Source organism: Athene noctua, chromosome 22 (assembly GCF_965140245.1).
Source record: "Athene noctua chromosome 22, bAthNoc1.hap1.1, whole genome shotgun sequence".
Taxonomy (NCBI): Eukaryota; Metazoa; Chordata; class Aves; order Strigiformes; family Strigidae; genus Athene; species Athene noctua.
Genome location: NC_134058.1, coordinates 1,729,195 through 1,751,226, shown reverse-complemented (window position 1 = coordinate 1,751,226; position 22,032 = coordinate 1,729,195). Strand labels below are relative to the sequence as shown.

Sequence of the window (22,032 nt, the reverse complement as noted above, 5' to 3'; positions counted from 1 at the left end):
ATGTGGGCAGCCATGCATCCAGCCTGAGCCGGGTCGGCCGAGGGGCTGCAGGCAGCAGCAGCCACAGCGGGCTCGCACCTCTCCCCCTCACATCTCGGAGCCACTGGGCAAATCCCTGACACAGCCAGGGCCCGTGAATGTGGCAGAAGAAAGCCAAAGGCAGACCGGGTCACTCAAGTCACACATCTGCTCTGCTGCAGTTTTATCATGGAAAGGTAATTTGTCCTCCCCCAGAATAGAAATCCTGTGATGCAGGAATGCAATAACGCCCAGTTTCCCGAGAAGTAGGCTTAGTTTCTTGTTGTCTGCTGTGGGTAATTGCAGGGAAGAGATCTGACACTTTAAACAGCTTTGTTGGACTAAAACTAGAGTGCCTATTTATGTGACTTGTACTGGAAGGGGAAATGATTGCTGTTCTTATAGCTGCTTATTAGGGAGTTAATCTGGAAAGCAGAAACTGTCTCTAGCAATACTGCTAGTGGACCCTGCCGATCACGGGACTGGCACATTTCTTCTTCATGTGCCTGATTAACGAGCTCAAGAAATGAGTTACTACTCAGGAGTTTCTGTTTCAGAGAATCTCCCCAAGAGGGATGCACAGAGCGAAAGATTGGTTTCAGAGGTGGCATTACATGGGCTCAGAGATAATCCACAAGCTTTGAGGAGAACATGTGAAACGGTGTCACAAAAGCTTTCCCACAACTTGACATAAAAGACTCCGAGCTCAACAGCTGCTGCTCTGTACGAAAAGAAGGGAGCCTATTCAGGAGCAGTACAATAGGGAGGGGAAGGCAGATCCTGGAAGAGGTCATTTAAGCCTTACCTGGTCTTACAAGTAATGAGTTGCAGAGTGAGAGAGCAATGTGTCTGTGTGTATGTGCATCCACATTAAAAGACACACATGACCACATATTAATATATACACGAACACATAGATAAATTAACGTAAACACAAACAGTATTTACTTAGTACAGTAAGAGATCCCCACACATAAGCCCTAATATTACTTGACAGTAATTTATCTGATTATTATTATTCCTCTACTGACTCTTACAGAGAAGAGTGTTGAAATGATTAGGCCGTGTAGCGCTTTGGGAGTAGATCTGGGAGCAGAACCGTGGTTCCAGATGTGTGGTTAATGCTGCTGCCTGCTCGCTTCACCCTTCTTTAGTATAACAGGGCAACGTTGCTGCCAGCCTTGCACCACACAGGCCAGGGGGCATGTCCAGAGGATGCAGAAACGCTCTGCCGCCGGTTCCTTCTTCAGCTGTTTGTGTGAGGTTAGAGCTCATAAAAACAAGCAGTACCTGCACGGGCAGGACCCTGGATAAATGCAGGTGGATCTGGTTCAAGTTTTCCAACGTGAATCTCTGGCTGTGTCTTTACAGTATACAAATAGCAAGACCCTTAATTCTTCCAGCTGCAGGCACCTATTGAGCAAAGACTGTGCATCTCAAAATAGAAACTGGCCCAGTGGAGAATAACGAGGAATCAGGAATTTGATTGTCTAATAAGTTTATGGGCTATGTAATTTTTTTTTCTGCATTCGGTTTTCCTTTGTGCATAGATTAAATGAAAATGGTTAGAGTAAAAGGTGTGTGAGCACGTGAGACTGAACTGATCCCAAACCACTCCGAGATCCCTCTCCTCGTGGATTTATCTTGCAGGTGTTGGAAAACTGAAATATAAACTGCTTGTGGCATGGCTTGCGAGTGTTCTAAAGAGGTGTGTAAGATACCAAGGGAAGAGGACGAAGATCAAAACAGAAAATGGTTTCATTAACTGTGTGTACTTACAATTAAAACGTATTTATTTGCAGAAAAGCTGCCTTCTGTTTCACGTGGGCAAAACGGGTGTCACAGTCGCCTGAGGGAGACCAACTGGCTCTGGCTTCCCGAGAGGAGGCGGCGAGTGGATTTGAGGTGATTCTGCTCTTTATCTGCGCGAGCCAGGAGCCGCTCGGGCGAGCGTGTGCCCGGTGTGTCCCCGGAGGCCTGCAGCCCCGCCAGGAGCCTCCCGCAGCAGTTTCTTTCCCGCCATGGGCAGCTGACCTCCTCCTTCCTCCGCACATGTGAGCCCAGGCCTGCGCCTGGAATGCTATTGCTGGGCGGCATTAGTCAGCAGCCTTTTCCCATTGAAGGGCAGCTCTTTCCCAGCTTCTGACATGTAACTCTGATCCCAGCCTTTCAGGGACCGCACAGTCCCCACCTGCTCATCTGGGAGAAGGTCATTATCCCCGGGCTATTCACTGGCAACGGAGCATGCAAGAATAGATGCTTCTCCTATTGTGCTGCCTATCTCCCTGATTGGCTGTGGAGTGTGGGAAACTCCACCAAGCCGGAGACCCACAGACTCTCGGTGAGGTTGTACCGTATAAATACGGGGCAGAGGCAGCTTCCAGCAACACGTTTCTCCTGGACTTCCACTCTGAGGCCGTCCCTCCTTTCTCAGGACAGATGGCTCCCAGCACCGTTTTCATGGAGCCCGACAACCTGCTGACGCCAAAGGAGAAAAACAAAGTAAGTCCAGGCACCGCAAGGCAGCTTCCAGCCGCACTCTCAGCTGTTCTCACAGCGGTTTACACCAGCTGAGAAACTGGTCCACATTGTTTGGCAACAGTGATGGGCAACAAACAGTCCTGTGAAATGTCAGGGGGAAGATCCTTCTAACAATAGGTCTCTTTTCCTTTGCTTTTTGCAGCTGAGGAAGCCGGTGGTGGAGAAAATGCGGCGTGACCGGATTAACAGCAGCATCGAGCAGCTGAAACTGCTGCTGGAGAAGGAGTTTCAGAGACACCAGCCCAACTCCAAGCTGGAGAAAGCCGACATCCTGGAGATGACCGTCAGCTACCTGAAGCAGCAGAGCCAGCTGCAGATGAAGAGTGAGTACTGAATTTTGTTTCAGTCTCTAGCTTACTGCAAATCTGTGACAGTTTTATGACGCTCTAGCCATGAACAATTGCTCTAAACTATTCTTTCTTCCCCCTCCCTGTTTTCTTCCCATCTCTAGCTGCAGGATCCTTCCATAAAAGCTCTCAGTTTGACTTCAGAGAGGGCTATTCTAGGTGTTTACAAGAAGCTTTCCATTTCCTCTCTCTTCATAAAGTCCGAACTGAAACGCAGACCAAACTCTTAAGCCACTTCCAGAAGAGCCAGTCAGCTGCTACGGAGGTCCCCTTTTCCCCTGGGCCCCCCAGCACCCTGAAGCAAGCATCTCCGAAAGACACCAGTACCCTCTGGAGGCCCTGGTAGTCAGGGGAGTCCTTACTTCATGGACCTTTGCCTCTTACAGTCCAGGGGAAGGATCTGACTGCATCTGATAGTCCAGCTCTTATCCTCTCTGCTGTAGGGAATTTTATTTCCCCGTGTATTTTATTTATGTGTGAAAAGAATGGCATGCTTTTGACTTGCATGGGATCCTTTGGCAAAAGTTCAGGCATTCCGTTGAGTGGTATTGGAGCTGTGTAGCCACTGCTGAGAGCAGTACACAGCGTGCTGCCCGGTCAGGGGGCCGATGTCTTCAGAATGAAGGAGGGTATTTTTGTAAATGTTACAGTTGTGACGGACAAGAATTGCTGTAGGAGAGATTTCTCTCATATTGCTTGTAAGAGCCATCAGCTTTGCTCTGGCTTGACTAGCGACGCTTGTTCGCTCAGTCACTCCGGAGGATAAATTTACTACCCTTCAGTTCACACACACTTGATTAAAATCCATTTCCCGCTGTTTGCTTGTAATTTGTACAGCACCAAAGATGGGTTTTGTTTTGGATTCTTCCCCAATGACCCTTTCATAGTCCTAGTAATGTGAAGTGTGATGGATGAACAGAAGCTAGGAAACTATGTGGAATATTTCTACTATTTTGCTGCTTTTTTCAATTTAGAAAAAGAGTATGTTACTGCTTTATGTTAAAGAAAAGGTAGTAGGTAAAAGGCTTGATTGGTCAATGTTATACATTTTGGGTGTAAGCTATGCTTTTTCTAGCATTTTCATTATAATAATGATTTTTGTCTGTATTGAGTGCTTTAATTCATGGTGGATAGTGTTTCTCCCACTGCTGGGACAGCCCTGTGGCTTACATGCATACTGTGTATGCGTCTCTGTGTTTGTAGAGAGCAATAAAATGCATCTGTGTGCAACTTCTGTCTGGGTTCTCTCCCTCCGAGGGATATGCAGCCACATGTGGCCCTGAGAAAAAGACTAATATGTTAGTTTTCTGAAGAAGTGGGATTTTTCATAAAGTGAAAGGAGCTCATATTCTGCTCTATATATTCTCACGACCCCCATCACCTGAGCACCTCACACAACCCCAAGAAGTGCTCCTGTCACACAGATTCTCCCAGCTGAATCCTACTGAGCATTTGCTCAGTCGCTGCCCCTCCCTCCCACACTAAACCTTCTCACCTGAGCAGTAAAGCCTCGAACCTGGCCGTCCCCTCTCCCCGTAGGCACCACCGGGAATTTGAGTCCTTTCACATGATTTTTTTTTCACCTTGTACTGAGAGGAAACAGACTCAATCACTGCAGTGCTGTCTACCCTCTAACACCTTCCCACAGTTTCTTCCCTGAGAGCACAGAGGGGCAAATAAACCCTCCCGCAGCACCTCGGGGAAGACCTGTACCGCAGCACGGAGCAGCGGTGGCAGAGCCGCGGGGTCCACGCCAGGAGAGTGCTGCCCTGGCAGGGACGCACGAACCCGGGTAAGACCCTTTGTTGCTGTTGCACCCACCTGACAGAGGCCTCCTGGAGCATCCCTCAGCGGAGTCTGAGGGAGCTGGGCCTGAGCCAGCAGCAAGGTACATCCCTCCGACACCTCTGGCAGTGCAGCTCTAGGCCTCGGCACTGCCCGCAACCTGTCTGCCCTCCGTGCAAGGACGGCTGGAAATAGGCTTGAGGCAGCTGGTTTGTGCCCGGCTTTGTGCAAGGTGGTTCTGCTCTTACCAAACGCGTAAAACTGCGTTGGGTGTCAGTACAGAAGGAACAGCCGCAGAGGCAGAGCAATGAACGGTGCTTTCTATGTATCCTTGGCCTGAGATCACACAGGAAATTTGTAGTGAAGAAGGAACTCTCCCGCTGAGGCTTTGCCTGCCCTCAGCCTATTTTGCCACTAGCTTGCTTCCTTGGCTAGTAACACAGTAAGTTGATCACGCTTCATGCTGGTTTAGGCCCTCCCAAAAGCCAGGACCTTGGCTCATGTGAGGGGAGCTGATCTCTCCCCTCAGCAAAAAAAGAGTTATAGAGTAGAAAAAGGATTTGTGGAGAGCCTTCTTTACTCCAGTAGTTACTGAATTGCTGAAGTATATGCTCATAACATTAAAAAGAAAGTCTCTATTGTTATTGCAAGCGTGATTTATTCAGAAACTTCAGGATATTAGTCAGCAGGAATAGCCAAGATCCTCCTCTTGGTTGCATGTCTTAAACAGGCTTTCATGTGCAAAGTCTTTCATGTGGAACACAGGCACTTATGAAACAGCAGTATGGGATTTAAAAAAAGATAATATCTGTCCTCCACCACAACAGGAAACATCCTTCGTCTGCCCCCTGACCAGGCTCAGCACAGATTCCCTTCCCATGACAATAAACCAATGACGGTAATAAACTAAGTTTGCGCTTGTGAAAAACGTTATCTTTTGAGATAAGAAATGGGATAGTTCTGCCGTTTACATATGAAGTTACGGGATGTTTTGGCTAGAAATCACATATTGCTTGCTTGCACAGGTTTTCATTTGTCTTTTGTTAGGACAAGGAGTGATTTGTTCTGCCGTGGTTTGTCACTGCTTTGTCATATATCCATATATGTGCTTTTTATTGCAACAGGGAATTTGGGGTCTGTCGTAGGAGATACCATTAAGTGAGAGAATCCCTGTACACTCCTTTACTCTGGGGCTCTTGGCAGTAACTGCGTAAAGCGATACTTCAATTTCATTTGGGGATTTGAGATGTTACTATAGCGTAAACAGTCACAGTAATAATGATCTGATGTTGTTTCTGTTACCCAGCAAACGAATTGGCTTGCGATACAGAGAACTTGCTGTATAAACTTCTATAATGATGCAAAACAATTGTCAGAGTATTTAGAACACTAAAAAGTCCTTACTGCAAAACATTCTTTAGACATATACAATTTTTTAATAATGCAGTATGAATACAATTTTATGAAGCTAAAGCCCTTGCAAATTTTATAAATGATATTTAACTTTTTACAATTTTATTTTAGCCACCAGAGGTCACAGTTACTGTAAGAACTCTCACTTTGGATGAATAAAGAAGTCAGTTCAAGCAGAATTCTAGGCTTCTTCAAGGGTATGCTTCATGTGATTTTGTTTGCTTCATTTCAGTGACCACATATCAGATGTCAGTTAGTGCTGGAGACTTTCTAAAATCTTTTCCACCTCCCAGTTTCTCTGTATGACATTGTAATCGTTTGTATGTGGGCAGATGAACAGGGTAACTTGATGAAGGATAAAACTACGTTTCCCACAGCGCCTTTGTAGCTGGTGGATCCTGTTTTGAAAGATGAATGTACGGCCTTCATGTACTGATCTGTACTCTCAAAATACAGACAAGCTGCGTGCAACCTCCTTGCATCAGAATCCAGATGAACAAGAGTGTTGCTCTTTCTTTAAAGCAGTTAAAGTCTTCAGCCCCAGGCATGAGACATCTGGATGGAAATCTGAGCGTGTAACGATGTGATGGGGATAGAACCGATTTCCATTCTCCAGCCAGAGAAAACCCCACGCAAATCAAAGTCACCAACCTGTGTTCTGTGAGATATCCGAGTTAGAGAAATCTGACAATGCTCTTCGGGTGCAGAGCACCCCGGAAATGTTCTGTAGGTGCTGTCCCACAGCAACCAGGATTATACTACATAATCCAGCGTTAGATGGAGATTGAATTGAGGCAGATTCAGGATTCCTGATCTGGAATCCCAGCTTTGGACTGGGACCAGCCAGAAGGTTCAGACAGGCGCAGATGGGTCGGTGGCTCTGGCCCCTGTCAGCTCTGTGACCAAGCCAGAACAATAGGCAATGCATTAAACAGATGTTCGTAAACAGACGTCCTGTTACTTAGCCTTGAACTAATCCCCTCTTATCCCCTGCCCAAGATCTAGGTTTGCTTTTTCGCCCTCTGCCTTCTCTCCTGACAGTGAAGACTCAGATTCCAAGCGTGACTGGGGCTCTGCCTTCCACACCTCGCAATGCCCAGGCAAGGACTCCTATGTGGGTCTTCCCAAACCTGACACTGGAATCTCTAGTTACAGGATTGCTGTTGTCTTATCTCATAAATCAAATACTCCTGTCACAGGATCTACTGACTACAGTATCATGTGAACTGCACAGCGTGGTTCAAACAAAAAATTGCTCAATATTTTGTCCAACTGTATGAGGAATCAACATGAGCGTTGGCCAGTAGGAATTAGGACATCAGCATAAATTAAGTTGGCTTGTAAAACCCCGCTGTGCACTCATCCTGGGGCAAGGAGGAGGTAGAGACCTGCAGTAGCAACTTGCAAGAGTTGGTGATTCAGGTGCTCACTGGAAAAAAGCAAGAGCAGGAAAACCATAACCAAGTTGGAACTGATTGTCTGGTCGCTCCAGGATGCTGCGGACCTCATTCGTCTCTGGTGTGTCTTACAGAGATATCTGTTGTGTCTCGGTCCCACATTCCCTGCTGGGGGAAACTGGAATGCGCAGTGCTGTGCGGGTGCTGCGAGCAAAACAGGAGCAAAAAAACCAGTGAGACTGACAGGCAATTTCAACCAAACCTAAGAGACAGTTGGAGGTCTCAGGAATATTATTATGTTGACACGAGCTCAGGAAAAATGGGCAACTAGGTAGAGAGGGAGACTCAAGTTTGCTAGTTCCTTACGGGAAAGACAGCACCAGGAACTCACCTTTATGGCTGTATACTGAAGGATTCAGAAATGAGAGAAACGTTACGAGTTCTCTGCACCACAAGACAAGCTTTGATCAGAGCTTCTACCCTATCAGGCAGAAAATATTTTGAGTGTGAGACATAAAGCTACAGGAAACTTCTCCTTCTAAGTTCCACTGCTCACAAGCGTATCTGATCACAATAGGAAATGTATCTCTTTTCATTCTCAAACAGGCTGCGTTAAGTCTACTGATTTTTTTTTTTTTCTTTCCCCAGGAGAGACGTTTTCACTTAAAGAGCACAACTGTTGTATTTCAGTCCAAAAAAGCAAACAGACTGATGAAATTATAAGCCGTTAAAAAAACTCCTGAAAACATGAGATGATTGCTGCTACCTAAACTCCATCCTCCCTATGCTTTCTACCAATGACAACAAAACTAAGGAATTACACGGGTGGTTTTTAACCTTCTGAGAAGAGATCAAAGGCACAAACGCTCCGGGATACCTCTGGATATTAGCTGTATGCACAGCACCTGCAAAGGTAAAGCCTGGACTAAAGGTGCTGCTGGGTGCATGTGTGAAGGAAGGGACAGAGCTGTGAAGGAGGGGGAGAACTAACTCCTCGTAGTTCTAAAAGGCTTCTCTTGGGACTTATTATTCCGTCCATCATGTGAATCAGTATTAAATTGGTTGAAGACAATAGCTCCTGTCCTTCAGGTGTCTAGAGCACCGTTTCGGTGCCTTAACACCCAGGGAAGTCCTTTTGCTTGTGAAGGGCCAGGCACAACCAATCGGTGGTGGTGGTAGCCCGATGGAAGCTGGCATGAATCTACACCAGGCTCAGGGTTTTGATATTCTGAAATGGTGATGGGAACATGGGGAAAAAAAAACCAAAACCAAACCAACTTGGTCTGCAGTTAGGGAGACAAGTCAGGAATGACCTGATTACAGGAATAGTGCTGAGCTAAATACGTACTTCCCACCCAGCCATGAACTGCACTTTAAGTAGGCCAGCCTGTTGGTCTCCCCAGCTGCTGTTAGATCACAGCGGTAGAGAGCACTCCTGATTTCTTGCCTAAAAAGTTAGTGCTATATTAGCACTGAATGCTGGTCACAGCCTGAGATGTTTCTAACAGTGAAAATCCTGTCGCAAATGTGATAATGCCAATGAATTTTGGCTTGTCAAACCCATCCCAGGGCAAGGCGAGGCAAGCTCCAACCTTACTGTCACATGAGCAGCAGCTGTCCTTTGTCAGAGAAGCGTGATCTGCCGTGTCGAGTGAAACCTGAAGCAGCGGAAAAGAAGTGGTGATGTGTAGGAAACCGAGGCAGGTGCTGTACGGTAAAATCTGTTCACGTCAACAGACTACGTGCGAGCACTCTCCAGCGGAGAAAAGTAAGTAACTCCGTCCCCCAGCCACCAAATTTAGAACCCCCCAAACTCTTATTGTGAAAAAGGGAAGCTTGACGTTCCTATTTCACAATTGTACTTCCCTATTTTTCATGTCTGAAGGAGCTTTCACTTTCTTTCGGCTTGTCTGTCCCAAATAGCTCTAAATTTAGCATAATCACCTGAAATTCAGAGGAAAAATTGAGCAAACGACATGCACCAACCACACAAGGTAGAGAGAGGGCTGATAACAAGGCCACAGCATCACTGGGCTCGTGCTTCGTGTCCCAGGCTGTTGGTCACAGCGTGTGCCAGAGCCGGCCACCCCCGGCAGCTCCAAGGTCACCACCGCCGCCTGACCCGCTGCGGGCCACCGCCGCCAGGCAGCGTCCGCCCGCTGACGCAGGACACCGAAAGCACTGCCACCCCCAACACCCGGCTCCTGCAGCTGCCGTCGCTGCTTTGCAGCTGCACAGAGAAATAGGCCGGGGCACGGGGGATTGGAACTAATGCTCTAGCTGACCCTTCCACTTGCTTGTCAGAATTAATTCTAGCCTCAGCCGCTTCCCGATTGCCGTTTGTTTTGTGTGTACTTGTAGTGTGGTGGAATGAGACCGACAGGAGACAGACCTCTTCTTCCAGCAGCACTGCTGGCTGGTGCCAGTTAAACTGACTGGGGGCTCCCGCTGTGCTTGCCCTGAAAACCTGAGGTGTCAGCAGAATTATGAAACCCTAATAACAGAGTTTTAAGCTAGCTGCCTTTGCTACGCAGGCACAGTTGGGGACTGAAAATACAATCCCTGACACGTTCTAGCTGAGCTGATTTTAGTTGGTGGAGCAGAGGAGCAGACGTAGAGCTCCCTCGTCTCACAAGTCTGCTTGCCTGCTCGGTGAGAGATTTGCTGCAGTTCTGAACCCATCAAAGGCCTTGACAAAAAGCTCATCTCTGTGCAATGCTTCTCATGCTGCGTCCTGCTGCAAGAATGCTGCTCACTCATTTCAGAAGCTAGTTAAGTAGTACCACTTTTTTTTCCCCCCTCCTTTTTTTTTTTTTTTTTTACTTCAGAAATAAAGAGGGGGGAAAAAAATCTGCATTTACATAAATTGCTCCCCTGTAGTATTCGAGGAATAGTGACCCATTTCAACAACATTTTTAATATTCATAACAACAGCTGTTTTTAAATACTGCCTACGCTTCTGGTAATCCAAACATCTGCTGGGAGGTTGAAGCTGACTAAAAACCATAACTGATTTAGTAATCCAGCTCACCAGCGCTGAAAAAACATACGGGAAGTGCACAAGGAACTTGAACCAACTGTAGTGGCAGACTTGGGCATTTTGTTTTTCAGTTACATAATTTCTCAGTTGGGCATCCCCAGTATCTTTTTGCAGTGGTTGAATGTTTCTGGGTTGGCCTTGCGTGCGTTCATGAACGCTTTTTCATGCGCAGAGATGCCAACGCAGCCCCTAAGTCAGATTTTTGAGGTGTTTACCGACTTTCAGGCCTGGCTCTCTCCCTGCCACAACTTTCACTGTTGTAACTGGCTGGGAGAGGAGTGAGTCCTGGGGAGCCGTCGGCTCCTGCCCTGCTCACCGTTCCCTCTCCCACATCTGTTTTGTTGGGGCAGGGGACCCGGCCTGGGGTGAAACAGCACCTGACCCACTTGAGCTTTGTCTTCTCCCTTTTGTTGTCCCAAAAGCAGGGCTCTTCACCCAGAGTGCAAAGAGTCAATTAACACAGAGTCGGGATATTTGTATTTATTACAGTTCTGTGCAGAAAAGGGTGCTGGGCATCCAAAGTGGCCAGCATCCCGAGTTCCAACACGCACTGTATTTATTTGATTCTAAACACAAAAGCGCACACCTCTACATAAGTTAGTATTTTATCACAGTATCATCTCAGGGCTAGTTTTATTCCTCATTTTCATTTTCATTCAAAGTCACAGCATCTTCCTATTAACTAACATACGTGTGCTCAAACGGTGACGGGCTTCATGAATAAGTGGGTAACTTAAGCTATAGAGGCGTGGTTTTCATATTATAATCAGCTAAATTCACCTAAGGGACAGAAAAATAGGTACTTTGTACAGCACGGTTTCAGATCACCGTTCTGTTGGTTATAAATCTTAACAATCCTCCTATCCTAGTGTCACTACAACTAAGCAGCTGTATGTTTGTTTATAGCAGTAGTGGCCCTGGTTAGGGAACAAAACCCGGACTCCGAGCTGCAGATGGCATGAGAGACATTTACTGCCTTTTGCTGAGCGTGGGCTCTTTCCTCCTTGCGCAACGCTCCCTTCCTGCGCGCCCGCCCGACTGTTTTCGCTTTCGTTTTCGTCTGGTGCGTGGCAGCGCGGCGGCCGGGGCTCCGCGGCCGCGGGTGGCCCTGCCCGGCCCCGCTCCGCGCCATGGGGCGGCGGCGCCGGGCCGCGGGGAGCCCGCTGAGGAGCCGCGGAGCTCCGCACCTGCGGGACGCGGCCCGGCGGACCGTGCGCCTGGTGAGTGCGGACACAGCTCCCCGCCGGCGGGGGGGGGACGGGAGCGGCCCCGGCCCCGGCCCCGGCCCCGGCCCCGGCCCGCCTCAGGCCCCGGCCCCGGCCCCGCGGGCGGGCTCGTTGGCCGAGCAGGCCCCGTGAGGTGGAAATCGGTTCTTGTATCGCCTCAAGGTCGTTGCCGTTGTGCTGGTCGCGCAGCTGGACGGCGCGGACGCCCTGGACTGCAGGCCCTACGAATATCCCGTGGGCGCTGGGTGCTGCCCGCGCTGTGCAGCCGGTAGGTACCTGCGGGCTGCTCGCTCCCTGGGGAGGAGGCTCCCTTCCTCCTCCTCCTCCCTCCGCCGCTCCCTCAGCAGGGCGGCGGGTGATGGGGGTGACCGGCCTCCTCCGCTGGAGCTGGCTGCGCCCTGACAGGGCTCTTGCGGTCCCGCTCTGGGCATCCCTCGTCCAGCCCGGGCCTGTCCCGTTCTTGGGAGCCTCAGAGGGGAGGCAGCGATCCCCAGAGCCTCTGCTGTGGGAGCCAGCAATTTCATCATTTCCGAGGACCTTCAGTTTGGGTCCTGCTTCCTGCTTCAGCATTATCTCTGCAGCTGCTATTAGGATATTTCTGAGCAGTTTATCCATAGTAGTTACAGGTGGTTTAATGCCAGGGCCAGTCCCTGGCCACACAAGCTTTGCTAATGGGGCCACCGGGGGGTTGTTTCTGGTTTTCAGGACTGCGGGTTTTCAAGCATTGCACTGCGGATTCCAGCACGACGTGCGTACCTTGCGTAGAGGGTACATACACAGATCATCCCAATGGTTTAGAACACTGCCGGAAATGTAAACTGTGTGATAAAGGTGAGGAGGATGCTAAAGAACGAGTTTAAACGGATTTTTCATGCCTTCCGTGGATACATTCTCCCCTTCTCCTTTCTTGCCTCGTTTGCTTGGTGAATTGGTTAGAGCATGAAGGACACAGAGGTTCGTGTCACAGTGCAGGCCTCAGAATGCTGCTGCTGGGGGATGGATGGGAAAAACTGGCACGGATCTTCAGCTGCCACCGCTGGAAGTTTGATCTGCAGCCTCTCTCTGCACATTTGAAGGCTGCTTTAGATTGCAGCAGGTGTCTAAAGAGCTGTCTTGGAGTGCTGGGATAAGGCAGGACAGAAAGAGCTCCTGGTGTCCTGCTCCACCAGGACAGCTTTTAAAAACATTTGAGTGGGGAGTATTTTGCTTTTGCCGTGCAACTCTTAGGACAGACTTACATGTGACCCAAGACGTGTGTCTGTGAGGAACTGGGCTCTCTTTATAGGTCAGATAAAGGAGTTGTCTTCACTAATCCTGTTAGTTCTGGTGCTCTCCACCAGTGCATCGAGGCAAGGCTAAACGTTTGCTTTTGCTTTTGTATCTGTTGATTGTACCCCTGTAAATACGGTGGCTGTGCGTGTACATTTCTCTCAGGAGCCAACCTAGTGCCAGAAGTAGCATGTACCTATACGAAGAATACTGTGTGTGGCTGTCCACCTGAGTATTTCTGCAGTTATTTTGGGCCTGAAGACTGTGAACTTTGTCAACCCTACACCATCTGCTTTCCTGGCACTATGGTAAAAGAAAGGGGTAAGCCAACATAGCATCAGTAACACCAAAAGCAAAACTTTCTGACAGGGAACGCCTTTGGCGTTTGATTTTGAGGAGGCTGGGGGTCAGTTCATGCAAGAAAAACTCAAGAGGAGGATCAGTGTGGATGAACAGGGCCAGCACACCCTAGGTGTGATGTGTGACAGAGCAGCAGTGTGCAGCTGGAAGCTTGCAGGATCCATGGAAGCGCTAGATGCTGAGGTAGTTGATGTGGCTGAGAATGCTTGTTTCCTGTCTGCAAAGACAGCAGTGTGTGAGCTTTGGTCTGTAGTGAAGATCTCTGCAGTAATCACGCGGTCATTTACAAAGACTGTGCTGAACTGAAGTTTTCCTCAGCCACGGGTGCAGATAGAAATCCTGCTGCCTTCTCCCTTATAGGCACAAAGACCACTGACAATGTGTGTGAAGCCTGTCCTCCCGGAACCTCCTCAACAGCCAACATGTCTTACAGTTGTACCCCATGGCCCACGTAAGCAGCTCTTACTCGTTATGGGCATGGGACTGTTCTCTTGAACTGTTTGGGTCTGCATTTTGCTGGCTTTGAAAGAGCAGTTTCCTGCTTCCAGTAAGGCACCGAGTGAGGAATCCTGTTCTTGCATCCCACTCTTTCTTGGGAACAGCTTTCTAAACTCATTAACATGACAGATCTAGCCTTCAGCCCCTTCTCCTAACTTCTCACTGCACGGGAGACTCTCAGACAGCTCCAGCAGAGCTGGATCCAGACCCCTGAAGAGCAGTGCGCCTCTCTGGGTGCCTGGGTGTCAGCTGACACATCCCTTAGCTATAGTAACAGGGGAGAGTTTGCTTCTGAGGAGAATCAATTTGCATTTAGAAACATTAAAGCAAAGAGGTAGAAGTCATTTCCTTACCCACCGAGTCAGGAAGAGTGCTGTGAATGCCCCTGGGTGTGGAGGTGTGATGTGGAAAGCAGGGCAGCATTTCCACCGCAAGGTCTGCTGACAGGTTCTAAGAACGCAATTCTTTCTTTTCTCGCATCAGATGTGAGGAGAACGGCTGGGCACAAGGAGAGGACAGGAATCCTTCCTCACATCCCTCTGCTGCGGTAGTTGGTTATGTTGGAGGCGTGCTGTTAGTTGTTGCAGCTGGCCTGTGCCTTGTGTTTATCTGGCGCAGGAGGAAGAGTTACACACCACGTAAGTACAAACAGCATGTGTGTAAAGGGGTAGTTTTGTCATGGTTAGTATTCTGAAGAATGGTCGTCTTCACCAGATGTTGAGCTGAAACCTTAACAGCCAGTTAGAGGTGAACTGTGAGGAAATCTCTGCTCTGTGTGTGTGCCACAGTCAGCCAGTTGTAATGAAGCCTCCTTGGGGGGGGTGCCTGTGCCCCACCACACCTACACCCGTTTAAGAGCGAGAGAACAGGATCAGAAAAATACACGAGTATAAAGTTCCCCTTACTGCATTTTGATGGGACTGTTTCCTTTCCTTTGCAGCGGTGCAGGAGTCTGGGGTGAGTATCTCTTTCGTTTTTTCATAGTATGTTGAAATCTGAAGTAGGTTTTTTGTTTGGTGTCCGTATGTGCTGTGTGCTCGATGGGCCCAGTGCGTACTGGTGCAGCTTGTGGATCCTGGGAGTGTCTGTGAGTTCCAGAATCCCCAAGACTATGCAGTATAAACTCATTTTTTGTGATTCTTGTTGAGAGGCTTGGGATCTACTCCTAATGCCGTTGTTACCACCTGCTGTTGTCTAAAGAGTTCATATTTAAGGGGCTTTAGGAGGTGGACTCCTACTAAAAGCCACATCTGTCTTAGTAACTGTGTTTATCTCTCCATCCTACAGTATTATGTATCCCCTAAAGTTCCTGTTACTGGTACCTGTGCAGCCAGTGTTGTGTTTATAGGAAAAACATGGAATGAACTGTATCATTTGCACTTTTGATTTGAGAGGGGCCCTGGAGTGTCTCTTGCTTTTAAGGAAGAAGCAAAAGTCGAGCTGTTAGTAGTGAAAATAGCAGGCATTTGCTAATAAAGGCTGACTTTTCATACTCTGTGTTTTCCTTTGACATGTTTTAAAGAGTGGACAGCAAGGCCAGGCTTTGATATTAACCGTGGAGAGTGGGGACCAAACAACTGTTGCTGTGCAGGAGACCGGTGCCGATCCTAAAGAAACCGTGCGTGAATAGCCATTTTGGTTTGAACTGTTGTGGACAGTGGAGATGGTAAAATAAACCCAGAAAAACCACCACAGAAAAACCCACAAAACCCCAAAACACCCCAACAAAAAATGCCCAACCTTTTTTCCAAATATTCCTGGAGAAAAAGACAGCTTGAAAACGAGAAGGAGGATCTGCAAACGAGGTAAGGATGCCGAGTGGCATCTTCTGAAGTGTGGCAGTGTGAAAGAGCTGAGTGATCAAGGCATTGCTCAGGGTTGTGAGAGGTTTCAGAGCTCCTTCCTTTTCCCTCCCCACTTTCCAGAGCTGTGGCCTGGGTGTGGTGTGCCTTTCCTTCTTACCAACCTGTACAGTTATCACTTGGTATGCATGGAATTATTCCAGGATATGTTTGTGGATATTAAAAACCATCACTTTTTCGTTTGAAAGTTTCCACATAACTAATACCTAACACATTTTCCAAATGTATTTTGGACAACCTTTTCCTTTTTTAGAAAACAATATTGATGGAAAACAGCTTTTAGGAATCTCATGAATGTTGTGTACACAGTTACTCTCTTCTGCCAGTCACGCCTGCTCTCATCTGTGGTTGTGTCTGACAACAAAGGAAGTCAAGGCCCTGCGTGAACGTTATGTCTAGAAGTGAAGTTCTTACTGTTGAAAACATGTTTTCTCTGTAAAAGAACTTTCCTGTTTCCTGAAGAAGGGAAAACACCGAGTTGCTTGGCTGTTGGCATTACCTCGAGGAGAAGCATTATTCTTAAAGAGCATTACGGTGGACGTAGATTCCTGCGGAAGGCTCTGCTGAGGGTAGCAATGCTTTATTTCGCAGCTGAGCCTGAGGTGAAGAACTGTCTGTGGAATGAGATGTGGGAGATGGGGAGAGGCGTGGGAAGGCAGCGGGCCGGCGGGAGGAGGTGCTGGGGCTGGTGGAGTGAGCAGGTCCAGGTGGGCTGTGAAAGCGTGAGGAGCTGGTTCTGCACAGGGGAACCATCAGTGGGATGAGAGAGGGGGACATGGGACGTGCCTCTGCGTTCCCAGTTTGAATGACTAAGGAAGAGCAGAGGAGTGGGAGACAGGAGAACAGCTTGCAGTAGCCAGCGCGGGGTTTTGCTGCGTTAATGCAGTCCCTCAACTCGTGTTCACCCCCGCCACGGCTCTTTGGCAGCAAACTCACACACCCCTTCCTCACATGACTATGAGGAATGGAAGAAAATAGGAAAAGGTTGTCTTTTCGCTTAGGGAAAATACGATGGACAGCTTCTCCATTCTTTAAAAAAAACTATATTAGTTTGTTCAGCAGAATTAGTTCTGTATTTTTGTTTAAAAATAAGCTGACATTTCAGGAGAACGTGACATTTTTTAAAAGAATGGCTACAAGTAGCTATACACAAGTACAGCTCTGTTGTAAAATCCATCTGCAAGCAATGGAATGTTAAAAATTTTAGAGAATGCTTTAAAATGACCTTTAAAATTTGTGCCGTATACATGCGGATCTGTCCATGAAGAAGTACCTTCTGTTAAAGTCTTGTGAATATAAGTGTTGTGATTTTTAGTGTTTTTTTTAAAGTACCAATAAAAGTCATGTTTATGATAACCCTTATGTTTCAGTAATTGCAGAAGGGCAAACTGTCTATAATTTGTTTTTACTCCCAGCTATTTTTATATGAAAAGTTACGCCCACAGTATTCGCAATCCCCATGTCGAAGCTCTGAACCTCGCTGAAATGAAAAGTGGTCCAGACTTTGATTCTTGCACGTCTGCTGAGCGCCACACAAAAGGAACTTTAACAAACCCGGACTTTATCGCACTTTTAGAATCAGTTTTACTTTCGGTGGTCAAATACACGACAAGTCAGCAAGGCAGTCCTAACCTGTCCTAACCTGGAAATACCAGTGGCACCGAGGAAACGCGTTGCTGCTTTTTGTGTTTGCCGCTTTTGTGTCCGGTCTGAAACAACTTGCTGGATGTGTCACCATGAACAGTAAAGAAATGCACGGGGCAAGCGCTTTTTTTGTTTGTTTGGTTTTTTTCCCCGACCTTTTTTCTTTAGATCCGTTCTTTGGGAGCTGGTTATTGTTTCCCGGGGTTGGAGGTTTTCCAACATTTGGCTGCCTGTAGCATTTGCTAATTGTTAACCACTGCTTGTTCCTCCACAATACTTGTGTATGAAGGGTTAATTCCATTGCTTAGTGAAAAGCTTTCCTGAGCAAACTTTCAAGATAAAACCAAACCCGAAATGGAGAGAGTGCAGAGAGCAGTGAGGAGGAAACCTCAGCCTGCTTTGTGCTACGTGCCAGCCTTGGGGTAAGTCCTACCTTTATCTTTAAAGACCTGATTGTTCTTGTCGAAGGCCGACTTTGGCAGCGGTAGCATCCTGCTTTTGCACCTGCACTAGTGACACGTGTGCCTTTGAACAGGCTTCAAATCTCACAGCTTTGCAACTCCCAGTACTTCTTTCAGCTTCCAGGTAGCAGGTGTTACTCAGCCCCTCGCCGGCTGACGCACGTTGTTTTCTTCCCGAAATGCGAATTGTGCGGGTCGTTCCCGGGCAGTGAGCTTTCTGGCGGGGTGCCCGGCGTTTTGGTGGGCACAGAGCTTGCTCTCGGGATGGTGGTGGTCAGGTTTTGAGGACTTCGTTGCTTTCGGCTTTGGCATAATCCAGACCTGTTAATTCTCGCTTGGGTTAATTAGCGTTTGTAAAGCACTTTGTAAACCTCAGTGGACAGGTGCTAGACACGCGTAAACCTTTTCTAGGTGCTGCAGGTGTGCTGACGGCTGCTGCTGGACTGTGGATGTCTGGTGCCCCACAGCCTGTGTGATTTTTCAATTATTGTATTGGCATACTCTGGATCTTAAATTATCCAGTATTACTTCTTTAAACAGCTGTGAAAGTAGATGAAGATCTTAAGGAGGAAGAGGAGTTAAATATTACCGTTGCTCGGTGTTGTTGTTCGGAGGAGCGCTTTAATGTGGTGTTTAGGCAGCAATTCCTCCAAAGGTGTTTTTGCAGAGAAGTATCAGTCCTCCAGCCCCATCATTATTAGATGATCAGAAGCCAGAGATGCCTATCTAAACCAGCACCAAAACTCTGCTGTTTGATTACTCTGTTGACTGGAGACCCAAGACCTGTAGGAAGAGGTAACCTACGATTAGAATTCTGGGGCCAACGCCACAAAGAACATTTCATCTTGTATTTCCTCCTGGCTTGAGAAACCGAGTTTGTCCTGCTGAGCATCGGGAGGACCCTTTAAAAGGCACTGTCAGGCAGCTGGGCCTGGGTGGGAGCTCTTGGTTTCTGACTGTGGTTGCAGTTGGAAGAAGATGCTGTAGGTAACCTGGGAGCTTTGCACCGTCAGGTGAAGAGATGGGATGCAGCATCAGACTAGGATGAGCGATCTACCAACTAAAAAAACCTTGGGGGGCGGAGGGGATGCCTGTCGTAGCAGCAATGTGTTTAATGTCTACAGCAACTCGGTGTTTGAAAAGCCTCCTCATGTTTAGATGTCATTTGGTCTGTTTTAGAAGTCGGAGCCTGATTTGTCACCAGGTGGCAGCATGGGAGAAGGAAAGGTTTCATTTTCCTCTCCTGGAAAAAACAATGTTTCTTCTTTTCCCAAGTATGTAATAAAGCTGCTCTGATGCTTAATTACCTGCGAGTCTAAAACGGAATCAGATCTCCAGCAAAACACCTCTGGGTACAGGATTTTCCAGTAGGCTCACACATTTTCTGCAGGATCTGCTAATTTCTGTCCAGTTACATGTATTTGTCCATTATCTTAGTTACTGATTATGGTGATCTGTCGTGGTTGGGGGAGAGGGGTGTTAGAGGGGGCTAAAATGGGAGGCTGTTCATGTCTCGGAGACATACGAACGTACATTATGTGTCACTTAGCCTGGACGGTCAGTTTGGACAAAAGCAGTCCTGCGCGCGTGGCTGGCTGGCCCGTTGTGTTGCCTTGGGTGGGGCACGTGTGTGTGTGTGGAGAATGCTTCATGTCTGAAAGCTCTGCGGGTGGTCAATGTGCATCTTGTTCCTTCCTGGAGAGCATAAGCCCTGTTTTCAGTAGTGAAAGCTTTGGATTACTGGGAATTCCTTTAAAAAAATTATTACAGAACCTTGTTGCGGGGACAAACAGTTTCATTCTTACCCAACACTAAACACGTTGTTTATTTGTGAAGGTGGGGAGAAAGATGGTGTCGTACAGGGCTCCCCAGGTGACTGTTCCATGGAAAATAACTGAAGAGGCATTGCAACTGCTGAAGAAATGGAGTATGAGACGTCAGGTAAGGGCAGGTGTTGCTTGTAGCTGAACCTGCTGCCCTGATTTGAAGTGGGGAGACCAGCTGTCGCTTGGACCTCACCTGAGCGTGGGACAAAGGATAAGCAGTGGCTTAGCCCAGCCAAGGGGCCCTCTGCCCCTTCCAGAGGGAAACCTGGTGCCACGTGGTGACCCAAGTGCAAAGCAACGGACCCTCTTTGCAAGGCACGATCTTAGTTTGAAAGTCCTCTGCTTTTACCTCCTCGGTCACTCACTGATAGGTTAAGCTCAGTGAAACTCCGTTGCTGCCTGTGTTACCTTGAATTTTCTCCTTGTAGCAGCTCCTCTTCTGAGGCCCTTGTGCGTGTGATTATGGAAAAGTAACAAAGTGGTGTTCTGGTTTCGGCTGGGATAGACAGGAGAAGTTGAAAAGTCCTTGATTTCCGAGCAACGACTAAACCCACCGGTCCGTTATCAACATTCTTCTCATATCAAATCCCAAATCCAAAACACAGTGCTGTTCTAGCTAATATGGAGGAAAAAAAAAAAAAAAAAAAAAAATTCTCTTGCAGCCGAAACCAGGACAAGTGGTCAGCAGGGAGTGTGGCTGTCCCAGCCTCTCCCTTACCTCCGCTCTCCTTTCAGGGCGGTCACTGGCAGCTCCGGTGGGGAAGGGGCTGGCGAGGGGGGGTGCGAATGCGGTGGGAGCCCCGTAGGACACGCGTGGGACTAAGGGGAGGTTGTAGCTTGTGAGCTCGGGTTGTGCTGGCACAGACGCAGCGTGGCAGATGGGAAGAGTCTTCTGCAGGTGGGGGGCGTAATAAACTTACATGAAAAAAGAAAGTAACTTCCATGTGGTGTAATAAGAACTCAGATAAAACCTCGCAGGCACGTTTTAATTATCCCTTTAGCAGCTGCGTGTGCCAGAACTTCTAATGGCACATCTCCAGAGCTTAATGATTTTGCAGAGTGATTAAATTGTCAGCCATGAGCACCTCCTCCACCTGACCTCTGCGTGGCTGGGTGCTGGGTCCCTGCTTGGCATCCAGATGCCGCCGGCGCCTTCCCGAGCTCCCCCAGGTCGGCAGTGACTGCCTCGGGGCTACTGTCAGGCAGTTTCATCGTCCTTCTGCTGAGACTTCAGTCAGCAAATGGAAGAGGGTGAAATTCTCAGGGCCCAAACTCTCCTGCGAGTATGGCAACAAAGAAGAATGACTCGTACTTACAGCCAGGCAGATCCGATTAACCCCAGGATCGTTTCTGCCATCTGTGGAGTACATGCTGAGTTAATATTACTGTAATATTTGTAGCAGACTTGTAGCTGTTACAGTCCAGTTAAACCAGTTAATAACACCGTGTTACTGGTCACCACTTTGGTTGTCTTTCTTCCGTAACCTCAGGCTTTAGTTCTCGTGTGTCACTCTGTGACCTGCCCGGTGAGCGAGGGGGATCGTGCTGGGCTGTGTGTCCTGCTCCCCAGCCTGAACGATTTCTGTATTTCTTACAGTGCAGCGAAGAGGTCAACATCGGGTAACAAAACACAGGAGCGTGAAATATCTCAGCAGCCATGAAGCTGGCAAGGACTTTGTTCTGTTACTCCCTTTTTGCATTCAGAGTCCTGTGTGGTAGCTGGGCCACTGCAAATGTGAGTGTTGCATGTGGAAGATGCCGTGCCGGGTTCTGCCTTTGTGACGTTATTCACACTGGCAATCAATGGTTTGTGTTATTTCTTTTCTTCCCCTTTTTATATTGTCTCTTGGGTTTTACATTAAAAAGTTCCTCCTCAAATTTGCTTATTTTTTCTGATATTCTGCTGCTAAAAGATGTAGGGTACCTAATTTTTCTGTCCCTAAAGAGGAATTCCAGTTGTAGTTTATCCCGAGGTACTGCTGCTGGCGGTTTAATAGATGAGTTAAACTACTGAATGGTGTAGTATTTGAAATGTCACTTTCTTCTTAATAACCCTAGAATAAAAACATTTTCACGATGGCAGGATAACTCCCTGAACTTGGTATGAAATCTGTGGTTGTCAGGCTAATCTAGAGTGAACTGCCGGGATCCATCTGGGCAGGAGGTGGCAGAAGGAACTGTCTCCCCTGGGGTCCTGGGACAACTCCTTTTTCTCAGCACTCAGTCTCTGTTATTGTGGTGTGGAGGGGGCAGATACTAAAGGCATCGCAGGCCAGGACACTTCTGGAGAGTCTCTTGCACCGTAAACACCCGACTTTGAAAGGCCTGTGAGGACGGAGGAGGCA

General features: G+C 48.0%; 2 protein-coding genes across 5 annotated transcripts; both read left to right on the top strand.

Annotated features, from left to right (window-relative positions):
• Positions 1–2,420: 2,420 nt before the first annotated feature.
• Positions 2,421–4,123, top strand: LOC141969251 (transcription factor HES-5-like). Its single transcript, XM_074924830.1, has 3 exons — positions 2,421–2,520; positions 2,702–2,882; positions 3,011–4,123. The coding sequence occupies exons 1-3, from the start codon at positions 2,458–2,460 to the stop codon at positions 3,250–3,252; spliced, it is 486 nt and encodes a 161-aa protein (XP_074780931.1). The 5' UTR covers positions 2,421–2,457; the 3' UTR covers positions 3,253–4,123.
• A 7,079-nt stretch (positions 4,124–11,202) lies between these two features.
• Positions 11,203–17,112, top strand: TNFRSF14 (TNF receptor superfamily member 14). 4 transcript variants are annotated; one of them, XR_012635023.1, is made up of 9 exons: positions 11,222–11,761; positions 11,930–12,035; positions 12,473–12,598; positions 13,202–13,357; positions 13,757–13,847; positions 14,378–14,532; positions 14,835–14,851; positions 15,417–15,699; positions 16,010–17,112. XR_012635023.1 is itself a non-coding variant. In XM_074924900.1 (8 exons), the coding sequence occupies exons 1-8, from the start codon at positions 11,672–11,674 to the stop codon at positions 15,522–15,524; spliced, it is 849 nt and encodes a 282-aa protein (XP_074781001.1). In that variant the 5' UTR covers positions 11,222–11,671; the 3' UTR covers positions 15,525–17,112. The 4 variants fall into 4 exon arrangements, 3 of the variants coding, with proteins under 3 accessions (XP_074781002.1, XP_074781003.1, XP_074781001.1); XM_074924900.1 differs by having other exon boundaries at positions 15,417–17,112; XM_074924901.1 differs by lacking the exons at positions 14,835–14,851; positions 15,417–15,699; positions 16,010–17,112 and adding an exon at positions 14,609–14,802 and having other exon boundaries at positions 11,203–11,761.
• Positions 17,113–22,032: the final 4,920 nt, after the last annotated feature.

Excerpts from the sequence above, each read along its gene's own strand:
- TNFRSF14 (XM_074924900.1), top strand. The coding sequence starts at position 11,672 with ATGGGGCGGCGGCGCCGGGCCGCGGGGAGCCCGCTGAGGAGCCGCGGA. Across the intron at positions 12,599-13,201 it reads ATGTAAACTGTGTGATAAAG|GAGCCAACCTAGTGCCAGAA; the intron begins GTGAGGAGGATG and ends CATTTCTCTCAG. Across the intron at positions 13,848-14,377 it reads AGTTGTACCCCATGGCCCAC|ATGTGAGGAGAACGGCTGGG; the intron begins GTAAGCAGCTCT and ends TTCTCGCATCAG.
- LOC141969251 (XM_074924830.1), top strand. The coding sequence starts at position 2,458 with ATGGCTCCCAGCACCGTTTTCATGGAGCCCGACAACCTGCTGACGCCA. Across the intron at positions 2,521-2,701 it reads CGCCAAAGGAGAAAAACAAA|CTGAGGAAGCCGGTGGTGGA; the intron begins GTAAGTCCAGGC and ends TGCTTTTTGCAG. Across the intron at positions 2,883-3,010 it reads GAGCCAGCTGCAGATGAAGA|CTGCAGGATCCTTCCATAAA; the intron begins GTGAGTACTGAA and ends TCCCATCTCTAG.